The following is a 26,943-nucleotide window of genomic DNA, read 5'->3' as shown; positions in this document are numbered from 1 at the left end:
AAGATGATATACTTTTTTTTATTTCTTTTATTCATTTTTGCTTGTAAATAAATAACTTATTAAAAAAATTCTATAATAATCATTAAATATAAAGTAATAAATTAATTTAAGGAATACTTCGAATACAATTTTTCTAATTTAAATTATTATACTATACATTGGGTGCATCACATTGAAAATGGGGTTCCTTGAGTGGTATTCCGGTTGGTCCATCTGTGTACTCGCAGAAATTCAAACCTATTCTTCTCAATGGATGGCATTTGCTTTTTGGATTACCCCATTTTCCCTTGAAGTTAAGCCAATTCGGAACAAATGAGCGAGCTGAAAAAGAGCGAAAATTGAATTATTATTTATAAGGATATTATTTTTTGAAAAACCAATGGTCATGTACAAGACTATTCGGCCTATTCTTTTGATATCCAAATGTCGAATATAAAATGGAGGATAAAAAGGACTACACTACACATCGTTGGACAAATGTTCGGCTGTCGAATAGTCGATATTCGGCCGAAAAGTGTAACTGAATATTCCGTATTCACTTAATCACTATTCGCGGCATCTCAAGTATAATAACTAGTCCTCAGGTTTAAATGCAATGGGCAATATTAGTATTCATAATTTAAAACCAGGTTAGAAGCAGCCAAGAATTGGTATAGAAGTGCTTCTAAATTTTCGATAAATAAGATGAAACGCAGTATTCTTTAGAAGCGACGAAGTCACAGGTTCTTGAACTGTGATCTATAAGATTTGTTATGCCTTCAATTTTACCTGCAAGTTACTTTTTACACTGTACTCAAGTTGTTACTTTGAGTTATTGTATTTCAGAGATAGTCGTTTTTTAACTACAACTTGGTGTTGCCCCAGATATCTCTGTCGTTGATGCATGAGAGCACAACCGTAGTTATCTAGTATGCGTTCTTTCTGAGGTAGTAAGGTAATTTATAATGGTTTAAAATCGTAAGCATAAATTAGAAATTGAAATTTCCTCTTTTAATGTTTAAAATTAATACATTTTGGTATTGAAAGACTTAAAAAAAACTTGTTAGTATGATTAAACGTTCATAAAAGTACATGTATAATAATGTATAAATGTATCTTTAAATCGGCATCTAAGCTAATTAATGAAATAATATCGTGGGCACAACTCCAAAACCATGAATCTGCAAAATTATAGTTTTGAGAAAAGCGGCTTCTAAGTTTTGGAAACTCATGCAAGCTTATGAGAATTCGTGCAACAGACATTGATAGTTTACGCAGCTATACTCTGTCCGATAAAAATTGGCAGTACAGGGAAGATAGGGCATTTGCATCTCACTCTGCTTCACGCCTTCTGGATATGTCTATCACATAAAAAAGCTCACACAGCGATGCCGCATTATCAAAAAAAAATGTTTCGAAAAGGTACCAGCGTTACCATTTTATCGGTAAAATTTCACAAAAACGAAAAAAAAATTAATTTTTCGTTTAACACCAAAATAACAAAACAAAAAATTCACTCATTTAAAACACAGCCCGACCCCAAGCAAGGGTAAACTATTTTTCCTGTTGAAATGTTAAAATGCATGTCAAAATGTTGACATTAACTGTTTTCCTTCATACACAAAATAAAAAACAAACAGCCACCAACACCACGACAACACATAATGCTTTTTTTCATTTTAAAAGCTTGAAAAAGCATTAATCCTGAAAGCTCTTTCAGAAAAATAATAGAAAAAGGAGTAGTTTATGAAGGAAGTTTACCAATGGTAACTCTTATGTATTGTAAATACTTTTAATAAAAAAGTTTTATCATTGAGTTTCATTCTGCCACAGATCGTGTGGCAGATCGGTCATAGGAGGGTGTACTTCGCTTAATAAAGAAATTACAACAACAATGCCATGGCGCGTCTGTGGTTTTCTTGTGTGTTTCAGGGGCATATTTGTCGTGAATTGCTTTTTGGCAGTCGTTAGGTCCCACTGATTTTTAAAAAGCTCTCCCATAAGGCCTGTACTGCCAATTTTTATCGGACAGAGTATAGGCAACAGTTTAGAGTATAGTTATCGACGCTCAAAGGGTCAAAATGGCAAAAAGGTGGCATTAAATCAACCAAAAGAGCTAGACACTTGACATTTGGATCAAATCCTACTTATACAAGTGTTAGTTCATAGACAACATTTCGAATGGCCACGCCCATTTTTAGGGTTACCACCCATACACTTTATTAAGATTTTCGAAATTTTTTGGAAAATCCTCAATCAGTTTAATGCAAACTTTGAATGCCTTTTATAAAATAGTAATAAAATTGCAATTATAAAAAAAATTAAATAAAAAAAGTGTTGCCACTTTTGAAATTTTTTTTTTATTATTTTATTACTAATTTTTTGAAATAAATTTATTCAATGAATTTTTTAAAAATATTTTATCATACATAAATACTCATTTAATAAATGAACGAATTTAATAATTTAGATGTCTTTATCACTCTCAATTTTTACTAAAAAAAAGGTGTATTTATAGAAAATGACGCCACCAACTAAAAATGAACAATTCACACAGGGTAGCAAAAAGTAGCAAGAAAACTTTTCATATTCTAAAACTAGACAAAACGCAGAACAAAATGACATATAAAACTTATTGGCGTTTTACGGCGAACGCAACTAAATGTCTAAGGCTTTCAGAAGATTGCAAAAACATAGTTTTTTTTTTCATTTTTGACTACGAATTAAAATATTTTGAATGCATATTTGTCATAAACAGAAAATTTATTAGAACGTACCCAAGCTCACTGATTCCATTTCAAAAAGATTCAACTTAGTACAAGTAATAAATAATAAACAGCACACAATTTATTGAAACAGCCCAAAATGATAAAAAGTCGTAAAAACTCTACCCAAAAGTGATCTTTCTCTTCCTTTGAGGCAATCTCCTGAATTACACGTGGTTTAAATTAATTTTTTCTCTCATTTCTAATTCTCTATTATATTTCAAAGAGAAACAGTTGGGTTATTCAAAACAAAGCTCAACTTTATGATTTGATTAAATGCCAGCTTTTTTGAGTTTTGCCCCATTGTGCGACGCAGTGAATAGAGGAACCGATAACAAGTTAAATGACGCAAACTGAAAATGTCAACAAATGCAGATTAGCGAATTTGACTTGAAGCCGACTATATAATTTAGGATTATACTAACCTGTTCTTAAATTTTCATAAGAAACATCTACTGCTTTCCATGTATGCCAAGGAGTACCGAATCCATTAACATCATAAAGACGAGCTACTTTAACGAATCTATGTTTTCCTGGTGCTGTCCATAAACCATGAGATCCCTTTACAAAAATATTTAATTTTTATATCGCCGACAGGTAAAATAGATATTTATGTAAAATTACCTTTGCAGCAAACAATACTGGATGATTAACAAATGTTGTAACAGTTTTTGGGAAATTAGGTCGCTGCAAAATTCCTTTTCGTGTTTCTTGTTTTCTAAACTCAAAAGACCCAGTCAAATGATTGTATGTATAGTAAGCACCAGCATCATGAGCCGAAACATACATTTCATATGGATGAGCATTTGTACCATCAAAATACAAACTCATATGTTCCCAATCTCCAACATGACTACCAATGTCTTTGCGATTACCCAAACAGTAACCGTAAACAGCTGGAAATGGGATGCTCCCTAGAACTCCCAAACTTACAGTGCACATAGTTTTGCCTTGACTATATGGATAGAACATCCAAAATGTCACATGAAATGCTGGAACATTTTGCTTCTCTTTCTGTGGTTCTATGTAGTCTTCATTTATATTATTATTCATGCCACTATCGCCATTGAACTTCACATTGTCAACCAGATTTGCTATAAACTCACTGACTTCTTTTTCTGTAGAAATTGGTTGAGTTTCGGTTGTTGGTTTTTGAGATGATGTCGAAACAAAACTTTTTTCTGTGTTTTCTTGAGATTGTCCTCTTTTTTCAAAGAATTTTTGTGTGTCTCGTCGATTGCGAGAAAAACCCGGAAAGAGTCTAGATGAGCGTCGAATAGTGTTATTTGTTTCTCCAGATTCATTCATCGATACTGGAATATAGGGGACTCTTCGTTGTGGTTGTGGTATTGGCTTTTGTATTGGCAAGATTGGCTTATCTATGGAGAAAACATTTTGTAAAATTTCTTCTATGATGTTATTTTTTTCAATTATATTCAGATTTTAAGCAAATGTAAAGTATATATTAATAAATTCACGTTCCATTAAAATTTAAGTCGCCAAATAAAAAGTAAAACGTACAAGATTGTATAAGATTTCATCCACAAATTTAATATACATAATGGAAAGGGAATTGGACCTATAATTATTCATTTTCAAAATCTTGTCAAACTTATGAGAAATTTAAAAAGTCAAAGATTGCAATATTGTTCAGTTTCTATTTAGGTAACTACTTCTTACTAGATTTAAAATACAACAAAAAGAATAGATTCCTATTCTTTAAAAAAGCTTATAATATGAATTTTTGTTCTCCTTGATGTTAACATTTTAGCAAATTACCCATCCACTTCTAAAATGCTTTGAGCAAGAAAATACTTTGCATAAATTTAGTATTCAACACTAGTTAAAAAAGAACAAATTCATTTTTATTTTCGGTTTTATTATTATTAAACGAAGTCAAGTGTTTTAGAAATATTTCTGAAAGAAAACATTTTTGGCACGGTTCAGCATTCAGTAGCATGTATGCTTGGCATTGGACTAACGCGAATGTATACTTTTCATATTTGAGAGTTAAAAATGTTTCAAAAATTAATCGGCATTCTTTCCTGAATGTTTTTAATAAATATTTTAGGAATTCCAAACCTTATTCTTTTTTTTGTCAAGTCAAGTTGTTAAAAAAAATTAATTTGTACATTAGGGTGGGTCAAAAAAAATGGAAATTCGTTTTTTTGATTTGGTACTTCGACAACTCGATTGCTAGACAACTCTAGAATATACTCACCAAATATGAGCACTTTATCTTAATGGGAAGGTCCTCCGCTTTTCAATTTTCCATTTTTACATGCGAATGTCTTCTAATATCGAATATCTTCTAAACGGTTAAAGCAACCAATTTGATTCCAAGGACTTTTTTGTAGAACATTTAAGCCCCTACAATAATCCATCTTATTAATTTAATAATAATGACTTTTCAGTGAATTAGAAAATTTTGAAAAGTAAAAAAAGTTTTTATATTTTTGTTTAACTTTGACCTCGAATATCTTTCAAATGGTTAGATTAATAAAAAAAATTAATAAGACCTTTTTTGTGAAACAATCTGTTTACTACAAGAATATGTCATGCGCGTTTGATTATTATAATTTTTCAATCTGTTAACAAGTTAAGAACAAAAAACGATTTTTTTAAGATTTTCTCTATTTTTGGACCTCAAATATCTACTTAGCGGTTAGATAATTCAAAAAAGTGTATTTAACTTTTTTTGTAGAGCGTTCAATTTTCTACAGGAACATGTAAAAAAAATTGGCTAAAAATTCAATAAATAAAAAAAATATTTTTTTTTTTGTAGAAGCTTGATGTAAAAATGGAAAATTGAAAAGCGGAGGACCTTCCCATTAAGATAAAGAGCTCATATTTTGTGAGTATATTCTAGAGGTGTCTAGCAATCGAGTTTTCGAGGTACCAAATCAAAAAAACGAATTTCGATTTTTTTTTTACCCACCCTAATGTACATTTATAAACATGGAATTAATGGCAAGGCATATAAATTTAAAGGTTTAATAACACTGCGAAATAAAAAATTGCAGTGCCAGATAATTATGGTAAAATGAAAGATGCTAAATAATCAAATCTATTGTGAGTTTCACGAGGAAAATTCTTCAATTCTTCACCGGAAATATTTTTGTTTATAAAAAATTTTAAAATCTATTGCCTAATCACCCGAATGGAACTAACATTTTGCGCTAAACTGATTTGTTGTTCTTCACCAACATTCAAATGAAAAAAGAGCTGCCGATTACCTCGCATGTACAAGTACATATAAAGCGAAAATTGAAAATCCATTTATTCAAGTAAAATCTTTTTCACGTGAAATTTGCAATGGGGTTGAATATTGTGACTGAATGGTAATATAGCGAAAAAAAAATGTCTTGTTAAAAAAAAGAGAAACAAACTAATGCAATGATCAAATTGCAATTTAGGAAAAATGCCAAGTCGTTTTTGAAAAGTTACAATATTATGCGTCAACTCTCTGGCAGGATTCTACTCTAATAAGAGTGGGAATTAAAAAAAAAAAAATAATTTCAAAGTTTGTAAAAGAATTGAGAATTTATTCTAGTTTTCAAAAACTGCACTTTAACATTATCTGTGCATTCACTAAACTCACTAAACAAAAGGACGTGAAATATAAATAAATATGACATTACGATGATATATCAGTATATGGGTCTATATAAGAGCCCCCGAAAACAACAAACTTGCTCTCGGCCAACAGTTAAATCGGTCCCTTAATCAGTATGAAGATGTATGAAAGTGCGCACACTACAACGATTAAGTATCGGCCGATCCAAAAGTTTGGTTGATAAAAAAAAAACGTTTGTTTTGCTACACAATAATTGTCTCCAAACTAAAATATTTCCTACCTAGCCGATATCTGCCTGCGCGCACTAGGAGCTCAACTATAGGCTGATAGAAAGTTTAAAGTGTGGGGGCTCTAAGGAGTCACAAATTAAAAACACAAACAATTTAATAACAATGAGTCAATGTCATTATGTCATCAAGATAAATAATTTTGTGAAATTTTTAATAGGAAATCCGAAAAAAAATGTAAAAACAAAATACCATTTATTCTGAATACTTTTTTCAGTATTATCGTGTTTAATACATATTAAGCAGTTTGAAATAAAAAAAAAAATAATATTAATAACTCCACAATACTAATTTAAGCTCATATTAAAACCTATTTATTTTTTCAAATTTTTATCAATTTTTTCTTCTAAAATTTATCACCAAAAACTTGTCGGGAATAAAAAAAAATAAAATCTTAATGAACCTCCTCATTGTTTTTCCTAAAAGTTTCAACTTTTGCTTGCACTAAAGCAAGATTAAGATTAGTAATAACATCGTATGTACATTAATTTTGTGCATACATATTTGTTTGTAATTAAAATGTATTAAAAGAACTTAATTACTATATAAACAAAACTACTTTCTCTCTAACTTATAAAATTAAAAGGTAATCAAATATTGCTCGCTGGACAAAAGAAAAAAATACGATATTTTAATGATAGCTAATAATTGCATGTGTGTAAAGCAATAAAATTCATATTTACTTGTAATTAAACGAACAATAAGTTGAGTACATTGTGCTTTAAAATGACCACTAAAACTTTTTACTATATAATTAATTAATAAGTCTTACTTGTTGAGGTTGTTGTAGTTGTTTTTGTTGTTTCTGTATTGCTGCTACATAATCGAACGACAGCATAAATCGGTACATGATGCTGATTTGGATCTTTGCCATACAGAAATGAACCGTCATTTTCCAAGAGTTCATCTTAAAAAAAAAGAAATTGTATGATTATTTCAAATTTAATTGATTTCAATAAGCATTCCAATTGGTAATTTTATAAAAAAAAAATCTATTTTACAAAAACATTATACCTATTTCAGCATTTGTTACCAAGTAAGCCTTTTTTGAGTTATCTCCGATTGGCATTCCTTTGACTTCAGTTTCATCATTCCCCTTATCCACTGCATGAACATTCCGAAGAAATTCTTCAACGCCTAATGGCATGAATTTTTCTTCTGGTGCAAGCCATACAACTGGCGCCCATTCTTTAATCAAACGTTCAACTAAAATAAAAAAAAAAAAAAATTGTTTTATTTTTGTTATTTTAATTTTAAAGTGAGTCTACAAAAGTTGAATAATTTAATGAAAAATTAGATATTTTGGTGACGCGATGTCTGGAATGTACCTAATCTACGTGGGCTCAATGATTTTTTATAGCTCCCACATTTGCATAATAAATCGCCCTCTTAGTCTGGTGGTGTACATACTCGTCTCGTATACCCGCACAAAAAATGTCGTATGATTCAAGTAAAGTATTTGATTATTACATAAATCAATTACGCATTGTTTGTGCGCACCTGCATTGCACATGTTTAGTTTAAAAAATTAAGTCTCATTTCCATAGTCGGGCGGATCCACCGGTTATAGCATAAATATACCTATTGCGTAAAGCGTTTAAAGCAAAGAATTGATTAAGTCATTTGATAGTAATTACAACGTCATCTGTCACAAAGCTTAATAGGTTATAAAATTTATACGTTTTTATATCTAATTTGTATACATTTTGTACACACTTCGGTTCTTTTGATTAGGTCAACGTAAAAAAAATCTGAATTGATATTTATAAAATAATTTTTCTTGTTAATTGTGGTTAACAATGTGACAATCTCAAACCACTTAAGCCACTTCGACCTCTGATCTCAAAACTCATCAAATATCTCTTAGTAAAGACTAACTTAATATAAATATGTACCTAATCTAGAGAGCCGTATTGTTGCAAGTTAAGTATCTTCTATAAAACAGATAAATTGTGCAAATGCGGAAATGCTTATGAGAAATCATGTTTTTTTGCAAAAATTTATTGCAAAAAAAAATAGTCGAAAAAAAAACTAAAGTTTATTAGGTACCTATACAAAATGTTGCAAATGAATGGCGAACTTGTTTAAGATGGTTTCACTTGTTACATATCTGAATAGTGTTGCAGTAAAAACGTAAGACACATATTTTACTTAAAATCCTTTCCCCTAAAAGAAACGTGTGATTAGTTTCGCTTACATATAGAAATGTGGTATGCATTCAAGTTGGTTAAGATGTTTTTTTATGTAAAAACATTTCGATAGAGAGTAAAAGACTAAAGTAGTTACATGTGATTTTTTACAGTCCACTGATCCAGTTAGCTAGTAAGTATTGGATGCCAATTGAAATTGGGTCTTTTGCGTAGGAGGAGTTGGGAAAGTAAATAATAATTGTAATATTTTGTTTGAATCATGAATTGGGGAGTGGCTAATGAAATAGATCGATTATTCCGATAAAGTTTAATTTGTTGAACTAAATAAGTGTACGTTATTGATTCATTATTTCTAGAAGTGCTTTTGAAAATACTTTCGCAATTCGTGGAGAATAGAGAGAATTGTACTTTTGTGTATTTTTAGAAAAAAAATTGGAGTAAAAGTAACACTGAGTAACATTCCCTCAGTAAATTAAAAAGAGATAATGACAAATAAAATGCACGATCTTCCTTCAAAGGAATACGAAAGGAACAAAAACATGAGAATAATATGTGAAAAAGGTTTTAGTGTATGCAAGTAAAGAGATCAAGTGTTGTGTATATGTATGTCTGGTACTAAGATAGGTGCTTATTTTGTAATATCGTACCCCTCAGGCGACAGGCCAAAAACATGAATTTTAAAAATGGACAACTTGATAAGATCGGTTTCCAAAGCTAATCACTGCCACATTCATTCACCGATTGGAAACATGGATAAAATTATTATTGAACAACTGAAATTGACGAATTCTTAATCAAAGAAAAGGAAGCAAAGTCAAACTAATTTAATTTACACATTCATGGTTATGGCTCATGGGGGAATACATATATTAAAAAACCATGATTATAAAAGTTTATATGAACTCATTTGCCCACTAAATACGCAAAAAGTATATGAATGCATCTTGTATTTATAAAGCAGGTGGTCTTAATCCAAAAATTGTATCGTAGTAGGAAGAAAGTAAATATTTTTAGGTATTTTTTTGGTAATTTTGTATTAATAAAAATAAGATACGCAGTTTGGAAAGGAAGTACAATTGAAATTATCTTTCGAACAGATGCCATATTAGCAAAAAATTACATAGTAGGGCCCCTGAATCCGAAGACAATTATAACCCATCACGTCAGGTTTTCGAGGTAACGTAAACAAAAAAATGTTCGTTTCAGGGTGTCCAACACTTTTTGAGGCTATCCAGAAAACCTGAAGTGATGGAATGAATCGGACTTCGGATTCGGTTTCAGCGACCAAAAAAATTTCATGGTTTTAATATACAGGGTGCCCCAAAAGTAATGGATCAAACGAAATATGCTGATAGGCCAACTTAAGGGCTCTCAGAATTTGGTAACTTGTTCATCCCAAATCCTTACGGTTTTCGATTTAATGCATTTTTTGTGAAATTTCGAAAAATTCCTACTTTGCAACAGTATTTTGCTTCCTCCGCCCCCAATTGATTTTTGTTTTTTATTATTCTTTCACTAAAACATTGCCTAATAATAAGAAATAATTAATTAATCAAAATATTTTTTATTTCATACGCCATTTTGCTACAGATTAATTAACAGTTCCAAGTTTTCTCAAAATTTAATTGCTTACATTTATTTCAAAGCAACACACCGAAAAAAATTTGTATGGTGTGACACTGGTTTATTACTTTAAATTAATTTAAACTTGTCCCGTTATTGCAGTTTTCAAGAAGGTATACAAGTTTCCAAAGTTGTAGTTTGATCGAAAAATATTACAATTTTAATTCAACAAAACAGGGTTTTTCAGAGCAAAAATACAAACAAAAATAAACACATTTTCTCCAACTGTTTTTTGTTTATTTCTCTTTGAACAAAAGCCTCTATTTTTGTTTGTTATTTTGCTCTGAAAACCTTTGTTTTTTTGCATTCAAATTGTAATATCTTTCGTTCTAATTTCATCTTTGGAAACTTTTATACATTTTTGAAATCTGCAATAACACGGCAAGTTTTCAAAATAATAAACCAGGGTCACACCATAAAAATTTTGTTCAGGGTGTTGCTCTGAAATAAAAGTGAGAAATTGAGTTTTCATAAAACATGGAACTGTTAATTAATTTGCAGCAAAATGGCGTATGAAATAAAAAATATTTTGATTAATTTATTTCTTATTATTAGGCAATGGTTAGTGAAAGAACTGTAAAAAACAAAAATCAATTATGAGCGGAGGAAGCAAAATACTGTTGCAAAGTCGGGATTTATCGAAATTTCACAAAAACTGCATTAAATCGAAAACCGTAAAGATTTGGGATGAACAAGTTACCAAATTCTGAGAGACCTTAAAGGGCCCAACCCATAGAATCCGTTGCGTCCGTTCCGTCGAAGTTTTCAACTGACAGCTCGATAAAATACACACGTTATTATGGGAAGCGACCCATAAGCGACGGATCGGACGGAGACGGACGGATTCGACGGAAGAAGTAGCCCAACTTTCTACTTTTTCATCCGTCGTATCCTTTGACATTGGTTGTCAACAATAGATCGGTTCGATTTTCTGTTTCTGAGTGCACGCCGGGGAATTTCAGAACTAAGAACTGTGTTCTTTTCTTCTCCGATTTTATGAATTGTGAACTTTAATTGTATATTTGTGAAGAAAATTTAATAAAAGTAGCATTTAATGATATATATAATAAATTATATCAATTAAATACTCAAATTCTGTTGTACACAGAGAAAAATATGACCCGCTAAAAACTAACAGATTGCCATATTGTTTTACCGTCCATACATTTCATAAGGAAATCTTATTAAAATCAACGATTAACAAGTTTTTTTTAAGGAGATTTCTTATTATTTTTATAGAGAAAATCTTATTAAAATTTGACTGAAAAGTTGATTTTTTTTGCAACTTAGCACTAGAACAAAAATCGCGATCAATATTTTCATGGCAGGTTGGTTCAGGTGGTAAGGGTGGCGACTAATGATTTGAAGTCTCCAGTTCGATTCCCAGCCTGGTCATTGTTTTTTTTATTTTTTTGCAGATTTTAAAACAATAAGGAAAACCCGATTGTTTTAATAAGGTTTCCTTATTGGATGAAAACCATAGAGAAATCTTATTGTTTTTGTTCTATTTTATGTGGTCTATTTTTCTCTGTGTAGAGTTCAATTTTACTCTGCCAAAGTCATACCTACAACTCATAATTTGTTATAACAAAACTGTTTTTAACTGAAGAGCAAGTACCTACAGGAAATCTAGTCGTGCATTTTATTTTATTAAAAAAAAGAACAACAATAATAGTTAAAAATTTCTTCCATCAGAACTTCCTTAGTGCACATTCAGCGATAAAATATCGAACACACCTTGGAATTTTAAGTGAGCTGTCAAAAAGAAATCCGTCATACGACGTATTCTATGGGTCACCCCTTTCTGTCCTATTCTTCAACTTCAACGGATGGATTGACGGAACGGACGCAACGGATTCTATGGGTTGGGGCCTTAAGTTGGCCTATCAGCATACTTCGTTTGATCCATTACTTTTGGGACACCCTGTATATTTTTTTTACCAAATTGTGTTTTTTTTTTATTTTCATTCTTCTGCATTCTGCACTTATTCTGTTTTTTTTTTTATTACACTTTTTGAATTTTTGAAAACCAACTTGACAGCAAATGAAAAATGGGAAACATCAGAATTTTGGTGATTGAGGAATCAAATCTTTGAAATCTCAGAAATTTCAAACATAAAACGCGTCATCTTCAAAATTTTAATTTTTAACAAGCTTACTATTAACAAGCATTAGAAAACCAACTTTTTATGGCACACCTGGTTTAGTTATTATAGTGGCACAGTAATTTTAATGCACACAAATTCATTTTTCTATTTTCTGAAGCTTTAACATAATTTAAAAGCAAAACAAAAAGATGGTCAAGAAAATCTTTGGAAAATTATTATTGACCCTACAATTAAAAAAAAAAAAAAAAAAATGTGACATGTCATTAACTGAGCAAAGTTATGAAAAAATAGTTTTATTACAAAAAGCATGCACCATACTATTTTTTTAGTTGTCTATTTTTACCCAAAATTTTAATAAGTTTAAAAAAAGTGCAACAATCATCGGTCTATTTTGGTTTTGTCCTGTAGTATGAACTACCATAAATTGGTATTCCATTTAACATTTATTGTTATTTATTATCAACAAAAGTTGAGCAAATAAATATTTCTCAAACATTTTTTCAATCAAAATCTAGTTTGACCTTCAGACCCGTTAAAAATCTAACAAAATGCCGTGAATAAAATTAAATAAATTCATAAATGCAAACGCCAATGGTAATAATAAACATACTAATAGCAAGGTCAATTTCCAAATTGCCCCCTATTGACACCCTTTAAGCAGAATATTTCATCGCTAAAGTTAATTTTTTTTTTGTTTTGTTTTGTGAAAATTAAATGATTTAATGAGTAAATCTCTTTGTCTTCCTCTCGGATAACCCATTATCACCACGATTTTTGTTTCAATTATTACTTAACCAAATTGATACCACGCCACGGTAGCAACAAACTAATAATAAACGTTGCATGGCGCGCGAATAAATGTATACAAAATAAAAAACAAAACAAAGCGAAACGAAAAAAAACTGATTAGCAGCATGCGTGCGTGCGCTTAATAAAAAAAAAAAAATCTTACAAAATCTTCAGTTTAACTGAATTAATTTGAGTTAACAACAAAAAATAACAAAAATAAAAATCAAACTTTCTTTTTGTTGCTACAACTTCTTCGGCGGCACCACCTTGCGTGCTTCATTAATTTATAGAAACACTAACAACAAACAAAATTATAAACAAAAAAAAAAAGAATTATTTTGTCGAACCAAATCGTACCTACTTCTTTCTCTAGGGATGAAAACCGCCCACCATTGTTGATGTTGTTATTGTTATTATTGCTGTTATAAGCCCTTGATGTTTCGTTAACGATAGTATTTGTTGTCATTTCGGCCTGACCATGTGAAAGTTGCAACACAACGCTGGCCAACATGGCCCAAACCAAAACAACTGCTCTCCCTGTTGTTTTTGTTACTCTTTTTATTTGTGGTAAATAACAACTTGCACCCATGTTGCACTAATGCTAAATTTGCTTGAGTATCTTCACTTGTTATTTGTTGCTGCCTCCTTCCTTTCAACCGGTCTGTGTTGGATGGAAGCACTGATGGTTCTTCCTCTTGTCTTGGCGGACTTTGGAGATTGTTGTTTATTTTTTTGCGAATTGGAATTCATAAGCTGAGCATGCCTCCACTTAAATTAGCATTGCAGTCGAACCAGTACTTGTTTTTGATGTTGATGTTGGGATCTTAATTTCATGATTTAATAATTTACACTGCCACAGGCTGTTTTGAGCCAATTGTTTGTGGCTAATTAAGGACTTGAAGGCCGAGGCCGATGCACTTGTTTTTTTTTTTTTTGCTCAGAAAAACAAAAAGAAAACTTTTATGCTAATAAAAATGGATCACCCGTTAATAAAAAAAAATTAACAACTAAGTGAAATTTTATTTGCTGTTTACTTTAAGCTTTTCAATGTTGCACGAAAGGAAAGCGTTTCAGCGCAGTCATAGCGTTGTCCAATAGAAAACCAAAAATTAAATAAAAAGGTAAACGTTGCCCTCAATCATAAAAAAATGGGCATACACTCTCGTATATTAATATTTACTAGGCTTAAAGTGTCAAAAAGATTTATTAGCCAGACGTCGCGACACACCAAAAGGTGTGTATGTTTGATAGGAAATGCAAAGCAACGTTAAAGCCACTTCAGGTTGCATTTAAAAAATAACCAACAAAAGCGCGGCAAAAATGTTAAACGAAACGTAAAAAAGTTGAAAAGTGGTCAAAATGCGTCCAAACGAATGTAACTCCTGAAAACACGAAGCACTTTGGCTGACTTCACAATACCAACTGAATCGGTTGAGCCAACCGGGCATGATATTATTGGAGTCACTCTCGAAGTCGTTGCTGCGGTGGTACGGTTTGGTTTGGATAGCCAGTCATCCACTGAAATGGAGTTCTTGTATCTTACTTTTTTTTTTTGTTTAGTTTCTTTCGATTTGTTTCTCTTGAGCTCGTGGTAGAGATAATAAAAGAAAAAAAGCTTTTACAACTTCAATTGGAATTGTATTGAAACACTCAAAAAGGTAATGAGGTATGTTGTTTTATTTTTTTTTTGTAATAAGAAGTAAGGCTTATTATTTTGTCGAATTGACAATCAGGGTCAACAATAATAATGCTACTGTATGAATCTTAAGATAACCAAAATTTTTTTTTAATAAAAATAACCTTCAATACAAAAATACACAACTTGTGCAAGCTCATGTTTGCAGATATTTAGTTTAAAGCCTTTAAGCTAAGTGATTTACCATTGTTTTCATGGATAAACAGAGATAGCATTTTTTGTTTGGGATTTAAGTGATTAGGTATAGTTTGGGAGAAAGCGTTGCAAATGTGGAAGCCATTACTTCGAGAATAATGTGTTGAAAAAATAACAGATATCACCAAGAATATTACAATACTCTTGCAACTTTTTCTTGGCATTTGATTGTTCCTTGAACTTCTGGTGGATTTTTTAAATCGAAGATAAAGGGTGGTAAAGTTTTCGAAATTTTTTTTTTTTTAAGTTTTAACTAAAGATGTAATCAAGGAACCAAACCTTAAATCCAATTGTTTTTATAATACATAATTTTTAGACTACTCTCCATTACCCATTCTACCCTTTTAAAAATAATTTAAATTTCTGTTAGTGCGACAGAGAACAAAATATTCATCCTAAAATTTTTAATTTGTATGCCTTAGTTCCGATTTCTTTCAGATTACTGGCAATAGAAAACCTCTTATCGACAAAAAAAATTGAAGATAAAAGTTGTTAATAAATTAAAATACTTACAACTTTTATTTCTTTTTTTTTTATTTTTTAACTCAAAAATCTAAATAGAATTATATGCATATAATATACATAGATAAAAATGTCAAAACAAAATTTTTAGGTTTTGCTAAAATTTTCTGAAAACGTTTATTTTTGTGACTCAAGCTGTAATTTTTAAACTTTCAAGTATGTTGATTTGGAACTGAAGTATTAAGCGTATTAATCAATCAATTGTGGACTCAAATTTGGGCTTAGATTTTGCCTTTAAAATAAAAAATATGAGTAAACAGTCCACTATTCATTTAGATGAAGTGCTGAAAGTAGTGCAAAAACAATGGTGATTAAGGGTATAACTTAAACGTTATATGTTAAGAAAACTGAAATCTCAAGCGTTAAAAAAATTTATACTTATTAACTAATCGCTCAAAGTGATAATTTTTAGGCAACAATAAAACCTTTTTTCTTATGTACCTATGTACATAACAAATTTTGTAATCTCATTAAGATATTTCCAATATTTTCCTCCAATGATAACATCATATATTTACCCTAAAAAAAACTCACTATCTCTGTAAGTGTTGCAAAGCAAATTCTTCCCCAGAAAAATGTATGACTGACTTCTAAAAGGTTCGCTAGTTAACAGACTTCAGGAATTCTCTCCCCAAATATTTTCCACAAATATTTCATTCCATCACATGAATTTAACTCATGTCTCATCTTATAAAAGAACCATGATTCTGAGGTATAAAGAATTAATAAGTTTTTTTTCGATAAAATAAATAGGGTATGCGCTAAATTAGTGTACTTTTTTCAAAATTAAAACCAAAGGCTCAATGTGTTTTGTTATTTACGCATTTTTCAAAGAAAATTCTCCTCTAAATTAAAAGTTACCACGACCAAGAAAAAAGGAAGAAAAACTTAAAAAATTAACCATCTTTAGGCAAACCTTTTTGTTGTGACCTGAAAGGCACACGGGTGCGAATTTAGTTTTTACTTTTTTCAAGTCACTTTAACTTGTTTTGGTCTGAATATTTTATGGAGAATTTTATATCTATTGATATTGGTGACCTTTTTTGTACTTATGTAAGTTTTTGGTGAACGGGCTTCAGGTCAAATGTTTCATTTGACCTGAAGCCCGTTCACCAAAAACTTACAGGAGAATTTTATATGAAATCGATAAAGAATTTTCTGAGCAATTCAAATATTGTATTGACAATTAAAAAAAAAATATATATTGTCTCCATTATAGAGAGACATTTTTGCGAACCATTTTTTTTTTGAAAAATCGCTATTTTTTTTATTTTTGTCCTTCCAAATTCGCACCCGTATGCCGACAGAGGCTTAATATGCGAGCAACCAAAGAACACATAAAAATTACTATTTAAGTTTTTTTTTGTTCCTTTCCAAGGTCAAAACATTTTTTTTTAAATATAATTTTAAGATTACTCTCCATCATTAATTATTTTTGATTTGTTGTGCGTATATATGAAAGTTTAGATAATGTTTACAAAGATCAACTCGCCTTATTTATTGCACCGTAGTTATGTCAAACAAAAAATAGGTTACGCATACGCCACAGTGACCCTCTTAAAACACCCTCTTAAAAGTTTATTTTAGATACAGAACTCTTACGAATACGTCGACACTCTATTTGTTTTGTGGATCAATCAAATATTAAAGATTGCTTAATAAATTTGCTTGGTTTACTTTTTTTACCAATACGCTTATTCAGTGAAGTCAAAAGCCCGCCGATCTATAGATTAAAATACAAATCGACTTACGTACAATTTTCTATTAAATCAAATGCAACATTATTTTCTCGACTATGGGGGCCGTTGACCAAACAAAGAAATAGGTATCATGCGATGCTATTGCAGAAGAGAGGAAATCTTTGTTTGAATATAGATTTCATGCTTAAGTAGAATATGTCGTAAGAAGACGCAAATAAAGAGGGGAGGGGAAATAGGGATAACATGATAGTATATAGGGAAAAATAAGTGTTGCAACAAGAAGAAAAAAAAATGGAATTGCCATTAGTCTTGACTGGTTTTAAAAGAAAGGAGTACAGGAGCACGACTTGTATGTAATTTGAATGAGAACGTCTTTGATTGCTTTCAAATTGGAACACGTTTTAGGAACTGCCTGCTGATGAATGCCCTACATTGAGTTCAATAACAAGACCTATATATTTTCTTTTAATTTCTTTGATAATTTTTTTCTTGTTTTATAAAACAATGCCTAATGATAAAGAAATCCAAATTTGGTGATTAGTTATAAAATGCCTGTTTTAGTCATATGGTCTTGTCTTAGTCTCTCAATATAAACCAGCATGTTGGTACTTTGAATTACAAAATGATCTGAAAATTTTTTCAAAGCATTGTTACAAAATTAATTAATTCCCATATTTCACAAACAGAATTTTTAAAAAGTATTTTTACTCTTTTCTTTCCAGGGTTTTACTTATGTAGCACCATCAGTCCTAGAAGATATGCAACGAGCCAACCGAATGCCAGCCAGATCACCACGACGCACTCCGCGACAAAATCACGATGGTTCATATCGTTTAGCGTTTCCGCCACAACGAGGCATGTGTTCGCGTGCAACACCACCACATCTACAGACATTTGCCCCCCGACCATCGCCGCAGGACGAAATGATGGACGTACAGGGTCCTGTTGTATAGTTTGCAATGTTGCAATCAAACATAAATAAAACAAACAACTAGCAAAATGAAAGGAAAAAACAGAAATAAAAACAAAAGTTACAAAACAAAGTAAAACGAATATATAGACAAAAAGGCATGTAAAATATACACTATATACCACATAATATGCTATACATATACAGTTATATTTTTTTTTTTTGCGAGAATATAGATAATTTTTTTTCATTAAAATATACTTACAACTTAAGTTTATCAAATTGTGTTTATAAAAAAAAGAAGAAAAAAAAAATAAAGCTTTTGCAAAGCAACCCATGTAAATGTTTTAAGTTGAATTTAATAATTGAGTTTATAGGCAGTAATCAATATAATTCATTGCGCAGTTATTTTTATTTTTATATATTTAATTTTTTTCTATTTACCTGCTAGTTGCATAATTTTGAATATTTGATTCAATTCTCAAAGGAAATTTCACAAAAAAAAAAATGTTTAAAGTGGTCGAACCAGAATTTTTTGAAATTTTTCACTCGTCTCTTTAAAACAAATAAATATTTGATTGAGGTTATTTTTTACCCTACGAAATATTCGCACAATAATTTAAAACCACTTTTGTGTTCTTTGTTTCAAAACAAAACAATCATGTTATGTTTAAAACTCAACAAAAAAAAATAGTTTGTTTTCGTTTTTTCATACCATTAAGGCTTCAAAACTGTTCTCCCTACTTTAACATAAAATTCGATGATCATAATTATTCTTCACCAAAGTGGTTAAAAATTTAATAATTGTATTGTTTAATATTTAGAACAAACTCCAGAAAATTTGCAAAAATAGCGCCAAGTCAACAAACTTATTCAATTGCAAAAACCCGCTCTCACGTACAGAATCAGCAAAGCTATCGGTTTTTAATTCATCCATTTCTGAGGCCAAATGAATCCCGGTTTCCTTGCATTTGTTTTTTTTTTTTTTTAATTAGTTATATTTTCGGTTATATTTGGAAGATTTAAAATTGTATTATTGATGTAAGATAATATATGCATGTTGTTCAGGTAGAAAGTATAATCGAAAATTAGCCTACAACTTCGAAACTGTAGAATGAAGTCACATAGTATGGTCCAAGGTGTCTAATTTTTTCTCGTTAAAGATCTAAACTGATGAACCTCTTGAAGCTGTTTTCTTTGATATCTATATCACTACACGGATAAAAAAGACAAGATAAAAACAAGCAGATTCTGCATTAAATAAAGCGGATTTCTACATGGTTTACCATGTCGATTTTTAAAAAATAAAAATTCCTTTTAAAATTAAATAAAGTTCACCTTAAATTTAACAGAATTTAAGTGGATTCCAATTATTTTGAGCCTAATTCCTATTATTTTAAGAGGGTAGGATTTGAAATGGGCATCATCTTATTTTAAGGTGCCCTTTTTTTTCCGTGTAGGCATATGAAAGTTGTTTCATTTTGAAATTTTTGTTAAAAGCCAAGAATTTTCTTTTCAGTCAGTTTCACTAGTCTGCAACGCGGATTGATGATTATCCCAATTCCAAATTGAATTTTCTTATTTACAAAAAATTAAATTTTAAGAAAAAAGATAGATACATCCTTCCGTTTTCCAGTTGATGCCTTTTCTCTGAAACCATTTAATGCATCATCCGATCCGATCATCATAAATGTAAAAACGCAATTGCACTTTCTAAACCCATTTTTGATTTAAAAGTTCTGTCTGATCTTAGTTACTCACTATCGAGTTGAGATTAATATTTTTTGTATTTTTTAAATGTGCTCAATGTCTTTTCGTTATTTCTTTCTGTTGTAGGGACGTTATAGATTTTAAATTCCGCATTATGAATACCGAATCGAAATAGTCTGCATTTAGTTTAATGTTCGATTCGCTGTTCATAATGAGGGCTTGCTTAAAGATTTGGGTATGAAATTTTAGATGCGAACTTATCTATGGAATGACTCGTTGGAATTCAAATCACAAGTCTGCAAAGAGAAAGAAAAAGTGAGAGCCTTTTAACAAGTTCAACAAAGCCTTTAAGAGCTTAAACAAAAGTTGATCTTCACAAAGTCCTTCGGACTAGAGTTAATTGCAAAAGAAACCCAATTGCATAAAATGGAACCGAATTGGTTAACAGACTTTATTTGATAATGGAAAATAAAAAAAAAAAAAAAAAAACAGAGTTAATGTAAGCGTGTCAAATTGATACAGCAAAAAAAAAACATATTATTTCAAAATGGCCGATCGAATGTAGATTTCAATCGTGTATAACCCGACTTAAGACGTAAAAGGCTATTGAAGTCCATTTAGTCGTGTCGTGTTTATAACGTCAAACTGAATTTATTTTATGCTGTGAAATATTCAACCAAACAGATTTAATATCAACATGTCAAAAAGAAATTGACACAGAAAAACTAACAATTTTCAAAATGGCCGCTCGAATTAATATTTTAATCGTTTATAACGCGGAAAAAGAAGTTTAACTTCAAAAATGATTCAGCTGTGTAAAATTTATTTAACACTGCAAAAAAAATAAATCAAACAGATCTAATGTCAGCGATACAAATAGAAATTGATGCAGCATAAAAAAAAACCATTTCAGTGTTAAATTTTATTTTGTGTGCGACTAAAGAAGTTTAACTTCAAAAATGACAGCTGTGTCTGAAGAAAAATTATGTTTTAATTTAAATTAGCAATAAAATTTTGCATAAATTCTGTTTAAGGTCACTTTTTCAGTGCTGGGTTAACTAAGAGTAAGTCCCACAAATTAATTTATCTTTAATTTAGACAAAAATGGAATTTTCAGGAGAGTATAGATGCGGAAATGCTTAAAAAATTTGAATTGTTGAACATCAGATACATTTTGTTTACTTGATCCAGGGCTAACTCAAGAAAATAGTTAAGTTAACTCGGGATTAACTTCAATCGTGGGGGATTTTTTTTTTGTATTAAAAACAAAACAATAAGTAAAAAAAAAACAATCTAACACTTTGTTCAAGAATTGAACTAAAAACTAAGACGGTGTTCAGTTTGAACTTTGTCCTTTGTCCAATTTTAACGTCTCTGTGTTGTTTTTTAACTCTTGATTCATAATGAGAAAGAAAAAGCAAAAAAAGACAGACCATTAATTACGAGTGAGAAAGCAACACAGGCGTCAAAATGAGTAGGACGACTGACTGGAGGACCCACAGCCAAAAGTTTGCTTCTATTAGTAGATATCCGTCGGAGCGGAAATTTTTCCGATTTCAAACGAACCGGATAGTTTTTACCTGAAGCACACATCGAAGTATATTTCGTATGAAATCGCATAATTTTCTGCTCCGAAGGATACCTCGGTATGGTCGAATGTTTCTGCCTAAAAAATTAAACAAGCCATTTTTTGTTTTTTGTTACAATCAAATTTAAACAAATTTTTCTATATGCAAAAATTAGTACTTAAATGATGAATTGTTCAAAATCACAATGAAGCCGTTAAAAGAATTCACATCGAAAAAAATCAATGTCAATGTCAAAACAACTAAATCTCAGGCTTAGGACCTTGTCAATTGTCAAAAATGGGATGAAAAGGGAGACTAGAAATACCTTATGTTTACTTTTAAATTCGCCTGTCGCATTTGTTGTCTTTCTATATTTTTTTAACAAAATTTTGAAATTTAAATTATATTGTTTGTATTGTTTTTTTTTTTTGAAGAATCAACAAATTACTGTTAGATTTGAATATTAATAAATAAACGACTATTTTTAAATTTCCGCAACAGCTCAATTAACTCCTTAACTTTTTAGTTTTTACATTTCCTCAGTTTGCTCCTACAAAAAAAACTAAGAGGAATTTTTTTTTTCAAGTGGTGGACTTGAAATTATTCGCTGCGTATTTAATATTTAATTTTAAGTATAATTGCAAACACAATATAAATAAAGAAATATTTAAATATTTTACACAATATATATAAATATAAAGAGAATTTGCATGTATACATATTATATATTATTAAAATGTGGTCCGTTTTTACAAATAAATATATACATACATTATTATCTTAAATAATTTTTTTTTTTGTATTTTATTAATTTATATTTTTAAATATATTAAAAACAAAATAAAAAAAGGTTTGCCTCTTTTACTTTTTTGTTTGTTTTGTCTTATATTTTTGTTATTGATTATTTTTTAATACTTAGTGCGGCGACTTGTTGTTTTTGTTGGCAGCCATCTTAAATCATTTATAACCTATTAGATTAAAAAAAAAAAAATAACAAACAGAACAAACAAAAAAAAATATGAAAACTCGATAATATATGAAAAGAACTAAAGCAAAAAATAAGGCATTTTACGCGTGGCTTTATTCCTATTCAAATAATTTTGTTTCAAATTGTTTAATATTTTTCTGTTTACAACAAACAAAAATAAAGCAATAAAATATTTTTTTAAAGAAAAGGTTTATTTTTCTAAATACAATTTTATAAACAAAATATATAGTTTGAAATAGCTTCTTTATAATAATTGTTTTTATTTTTGTCAAAACTGTTTAAAATAAAAAACAAGCAAAAAAAAATATTTCGCTACTGCGTTACTATAACTGAAAATTTATAAAAACAAAAAAAAAAAAACACAAAATTACAAATAATCTAAAGGTGCTATTAAACAAAAATAAAAAAAAAAAACAAAAAATATATTATTGTGTATTAAAAGACAGAAGAAAAAAAAAAAAATAATAACATATACCTCGATGCAATTATTATATTTTTTAAATTATAAACAAATACTAAGCAAAATAAAACAAGAAAATTTGTAAATCAAATATTATGCTACACAACAAACAAACAAAAAAAAAAAGCAAAACATGAAATGCCTTGTTTTTTACATAAAAAAGTTCAAATTAAGTTTCTTTATTTAAAGAAAAATTTGACGCAAAAACAAAAATAAAAATCCAATAACCATAGCAACGGAAAGTGTTCAAAAGAAATAGTGGATGTAAGAAGAACTCTAGTTAATTCTTATATTTTTTTTTTGTTTTTTTTTTTTATTAATAATATTTTTTTCTAATATATATATATATAAAAAAAACAGCTTAACACGAAAGAACGTACTATAATCTAGTTTATGAAGGAAAATATACACATTATTATACCAACATTAATATCAACAAAAATACAAAAACAACAAAAATAAACCTGATTAATTTGTATAGCTTAAGAAGACAGATAAACAAAAAACTACATTTTAAACTAAAAAAAGAAATAAAGGAAAATTAATTTTTTTGGGACAAGTAAAAAATTTCCTTAAAGATGTTATGAGAAGTTATAAAGCAATAAGATGTAAGAATCAATGAAAAAAAAATAATTAAAAAAAAACCTAAATTTATAAACAAAAAATAATATAAAACAAATTTTTGTATTGAAAATATCAATTCATAAAATAAAAGTTTGATTTATTTTGTACTAAATATTTTATTTTATTAAGTACCTATATATGAATTTATTTTTATAATATTAAAATTATTAAAGTGTAAAGATAAAAAAAAAATCTTAATAACAAAAAATATAAAAAACCATCAAACAAACAAAATTTTCTCCAAATGCCTTGTCCTTTTGTAATCCTTTTTAAAAGACAATTTAGTTTTCTACATCTAATTGGCCAATATATTATTTATTAATTCTACAAAGGTCACGAAGATAGGAATATATAATACCAAATTACACTGGTCGGCAAAAAACAAAAAAAAAGTCGGGAGCAAGAACTCTGTAAGGTGATTTTAATTAATTTGAGTGTGCTAAATTCAAAACTGTTTACAGATTTATTCCAACACGTCTAGTTTTTGAGCTATGCTCATCACTATTTTCGCTATAAACTCCCAAAAACTAATTTTGAAAAAAATGTTTTTTTGTCGTTTAATCTAAAATATATATTTTTCCGTAATAAATTGCTTTTTTTATCCAAATCAAGAGTCGAAAACTGTTATTAACTTCAAATCTGCTTCATAAAACAATAATGTTATCTTAACCACCAAGATTTTGATATATCACACACTTCTATATCAAATATCTTTTAGAAAAAAATTAGAAGGAACTAGCTTTTGTTCATCTTCGCAATTCTGGCTTTAAAGATCTATTTAAAGATTGTGAGAGATTAACATGATTGAAAATGTCTAGTTTACACTTTATGTAAAAGGATTAAACATAATTTGTACTTCTCCCACCATTTTTTCTTCGAGGGTTTCTTCAGGAACCCGATGTTGGAATCCTTAAAGTTTTATTAGGTGCATAGTTAGTTAGTTTATAGTTACAGGTGGTACGCAACAAAAGCTGACATAGATCCTTCTCTTGCGTTTGCTATACCGAATTAACGATGTTTACACATCAATTTTTTGGGACGAATAAATTATGATTATTTTCACACGAAAAATTTTTCAACTGAAATATTTTTGTTTGCTCAGATTTTGAGTTTTTTTTTTTTTGCAAGAATGATTTTTTTTTTATTTCAGCACTATCGGGGCTCATTGGATGCAGCACTGCCGGGAATCACCAGTTTGAAATTATTATTTCCAACCACCGAGAAATTTTGAATTCTGAATTTGAAAGAAATTTTGCTTTATCTATGGAAAAAAAAGGATTTTATAGACAGAGCAAGGGTATTAAGGGATTGGTTTTAAAATCGACACATTTTTCACGGAAAATGGAAAACAATTGGATTTGGTTTTGTACTTGTAATTGTATGCCAATTGTTTTCATTATTAAAGGGACGCAAACCCACAATTTTTTTGCAATGACATCCCTCTTGCTCAGCCTCTAGTAAACGTTTTTTTAGTTTTGATCGTAAATAATGTACACAAGGAAAAACGGTAAAAGGAATATGTTATCAGAGAAGTATAAAATGTTTTCCACAACTATCAAATCCCAAAATTAAGCCAAAACTTTCGTAGAGAACAGTTAATTGCGTACTGATGAGGTTCAGGCCAAAACGCTTGTATCAGATTTTTCAAAGAGAGCTAGAAAACTTTTGTTTAAGATAACTCAATTTCGTATAATTGGTTTGAAGTACTATCAAAACATTTTTATATATATGGAAATCGACGACGACGTTCCTGAAACCCAATATCCCATAAGTCTTCGAAAAAAACAAAGTTGTTTAAAGAATCTAAATCATCGAAAACCAAAAATAATGAAGATTGTAGAAAAAATAATAAAGCTTCCAGATCGTAGAGCTAATGGAAGTTGTTGTTTTAAAAGGTTAACAAATTTTGTCAGGAGTGCTAAATGATATCCATTTTTCTTTTGGTTTAAAGACTTTAAAATTTAATAAAAATAAACAATTTATCTGCCCAAACGGTTTTCACAATTCTGCACAAGGATTTGAATTTTGTTTACTTTTCGGTTTTTCATCATTAGGTACTAATGAGAAGAGAATAAAATTAAAACGGAAAAGGAACGCTATTTTTTAATTGGGGCAATTTTCAATTGGGTTCCATGTGGTGAAAAAAAATTCGGGGACAGGTTATTGGGTTATTGCCACTCTTTAAAAAAAGATAAAGAACAAACCGAACGAAAAGATACAAAATCGGTGGATCTCTGTGGTCGCACTTAAAATGTTCAATATTTAAAGTTGAATTTCAAACCATATAGCAACATCTTAAGGTAAAAGCAGTTAAAAAGAAATTCAGATTATCGTCTTAATAGATTTTTAATTTCCATTGGATTGCGACCAGTACATTACCTGTAAAAACTGTATAATTGAAAAACCTTTTTTAAAGATATTCTCAATACATTTTTCTCTAAGTAAATTAATGATAATAAAGTAAAAGAAATACTGAAAAAACACTTTCAACCGTCTTATTTACAATAATAAATCTTAGAATTGTAAACAAACAAGAAACAAACTTATATTATATAAATAACTTAAAAACAAATAATAATGTTATAGTCTGAGTTATTTATTTACGTTTTTTTTTATTAAAAAAAAAGTAATAAAAAATAAATTAACAAAATTCAAATACAACGTAACTGCCAAAAGTGTTCAAATATTTTTTTTTCTTAAGAAAATATTTAAGCAAATATATTTCTTAATACAATAGAACTTTGTTCAGTTATTGTTTAATTTTGTCCAAAGCCTAAATTTAAATTGAATTTTCAATTGTTTTAACAAAAAAAATAGTAAAATATACTTGCTTCCGATTAATGCTTGCTCTTTGTTAGCGAAGTATCGATTTCTAGAGTTCACCCATTTTAAAAATTGTAAATAAAATCGATAATAAATAAATAAATAAAAAAAGAATTAAAAACATTGCATAATCGAGATGTATGTGTATAAAAAAAATGCTTAATATTAATAATAAAATGTAAATATTTCAATAGAATCTAATTCCTTATATTTACATATTTAAAATGAAAATAATTATAATAAATTAAAATTAAATATAACTCGTATAATTGCAATAACAAAGCAATTTGGATTAAACCATTTAAAATAATATAAAACAAGTATTTAAGTTACATAAATAAAAATAGGTAAAAGGTACATGTTGGAGTTTTGATGCGGGAGCCATTGTAATATTTATATACAATAAAATATTGCTTCCTTTGAATCTTGATCTTTTTTTTTTTTTTTTTTTTAATTTTTGGAAATTGGT

At 29.3% G+C, this 26,943-nt stretch overlaps 2 protein-coding genes across 5 annotated transcripts in view; one reads left to right on the top strand and one right to left on the bottom strand.

Moving 5' to 3' along the window:
• LOC129911741 (ribosomal protein S6 kinase beta-1) overlaps positions 1-23,246 on the top strand; it is a 66,030-nt gene extending 42,784 nt beyond the window's left edge. For both annotated transcript variants that reach the window (XM_055989644.1, XM_055989643.1), the window contains exon 11: positions 18,114-23,246. In XM_055989644.1, coding sequence (XP_055845619.1) covers positions 18,114-18,344 — 231 coding nt within the window. In that variant the 3' untranslated portion in view covers positions 18,345-23,246. The remainder of the gene's footprint in view (positions 1-18,113) is intronic.
• Positions 24-25,191, bottom strand: LOC129911740 (uncharacterized). 3 transcript variants are annotated; one of them, XM_055989642.1, is made up of 6 exons: positions 24,517-25,191; positions 7,623-7,814; positions 7,381-7,515; positions 3,369-4,123; positions 3,170-3,305; positions 24-321 (listed from the first exon to the last, which is right to left on the bottom strand). In XM_055989642.1, exons 2-6 carry the CDS (start codon positions 7,753-7,755, stop codon positions 152-154), a joined length of 1,329 nt encoding a protein of 442 aa, XP_055845617.1. In that variant the 5' UTR covers positions 7,756-7,814; positions 24,517-25,191; the 3' UTR covers positions 24-151. The 3 variants fall into 3 exon arrangements, with proteins under 3 accessions (XP_055845617.1, XP_055845616.1, XP_055845615.1); XM_055989641.1 differs by lacking the exon at positions 24,517-25,191 and adding an exon at positions 13,640-13,702; XM_055989640.1 differs by lacking the exon at positions 24,517-25,191 and adding an exon at positions 13,636-14,204 and having other exon boundaries at positions 105-321.
• Positions 25,192-26,943: the final 1,752 nt, after the last annotated feature.

Source organism: Episyrphus balteatus, chromosome 2, assembly GCF_945859705.1.
Source record: "Episyrphus balteatus chromosome 2, idEpiBalt1.1, whole genome shotgun sequence".
Lineage (NCBI taxonomy): Eukaryota > Metazoa > Arthropoda > Insecta > Diptera > Syrphidae > Episyrphus > Episyrphus balteatus.
This window is presented reverse-complemented; position numbering and strand designations above follow the sequence as displayed.

What these genes read in the sequence shown, in the direction of transcription:
- LOC129911740 (XM_055989640.1), bottom strand. Translation starts at nt 13,867, where the DNA reads ATGGGTGCAAGTTGTTATTTACCACAAATAAAAAGAGTAACAAAAACA. An exon ending in GGTAACAAATGCTGAAATAG is followed by an intron (nt 7,516 to 7,622) that starts GTATAATGTTTT and finishes TTTTTTTTTAAG; the next exon opens with ATGAACTCTTGGAAAATGAC. An exon ending in TTATGAAAATTTAAGAACAG is followed by an intron (nt 322 to 3,169) that starts GTTAGTATAATC and finishes GCTCTTTTTCAG; the next exon opens with CTCGCTCATTTGTTCCGAAT.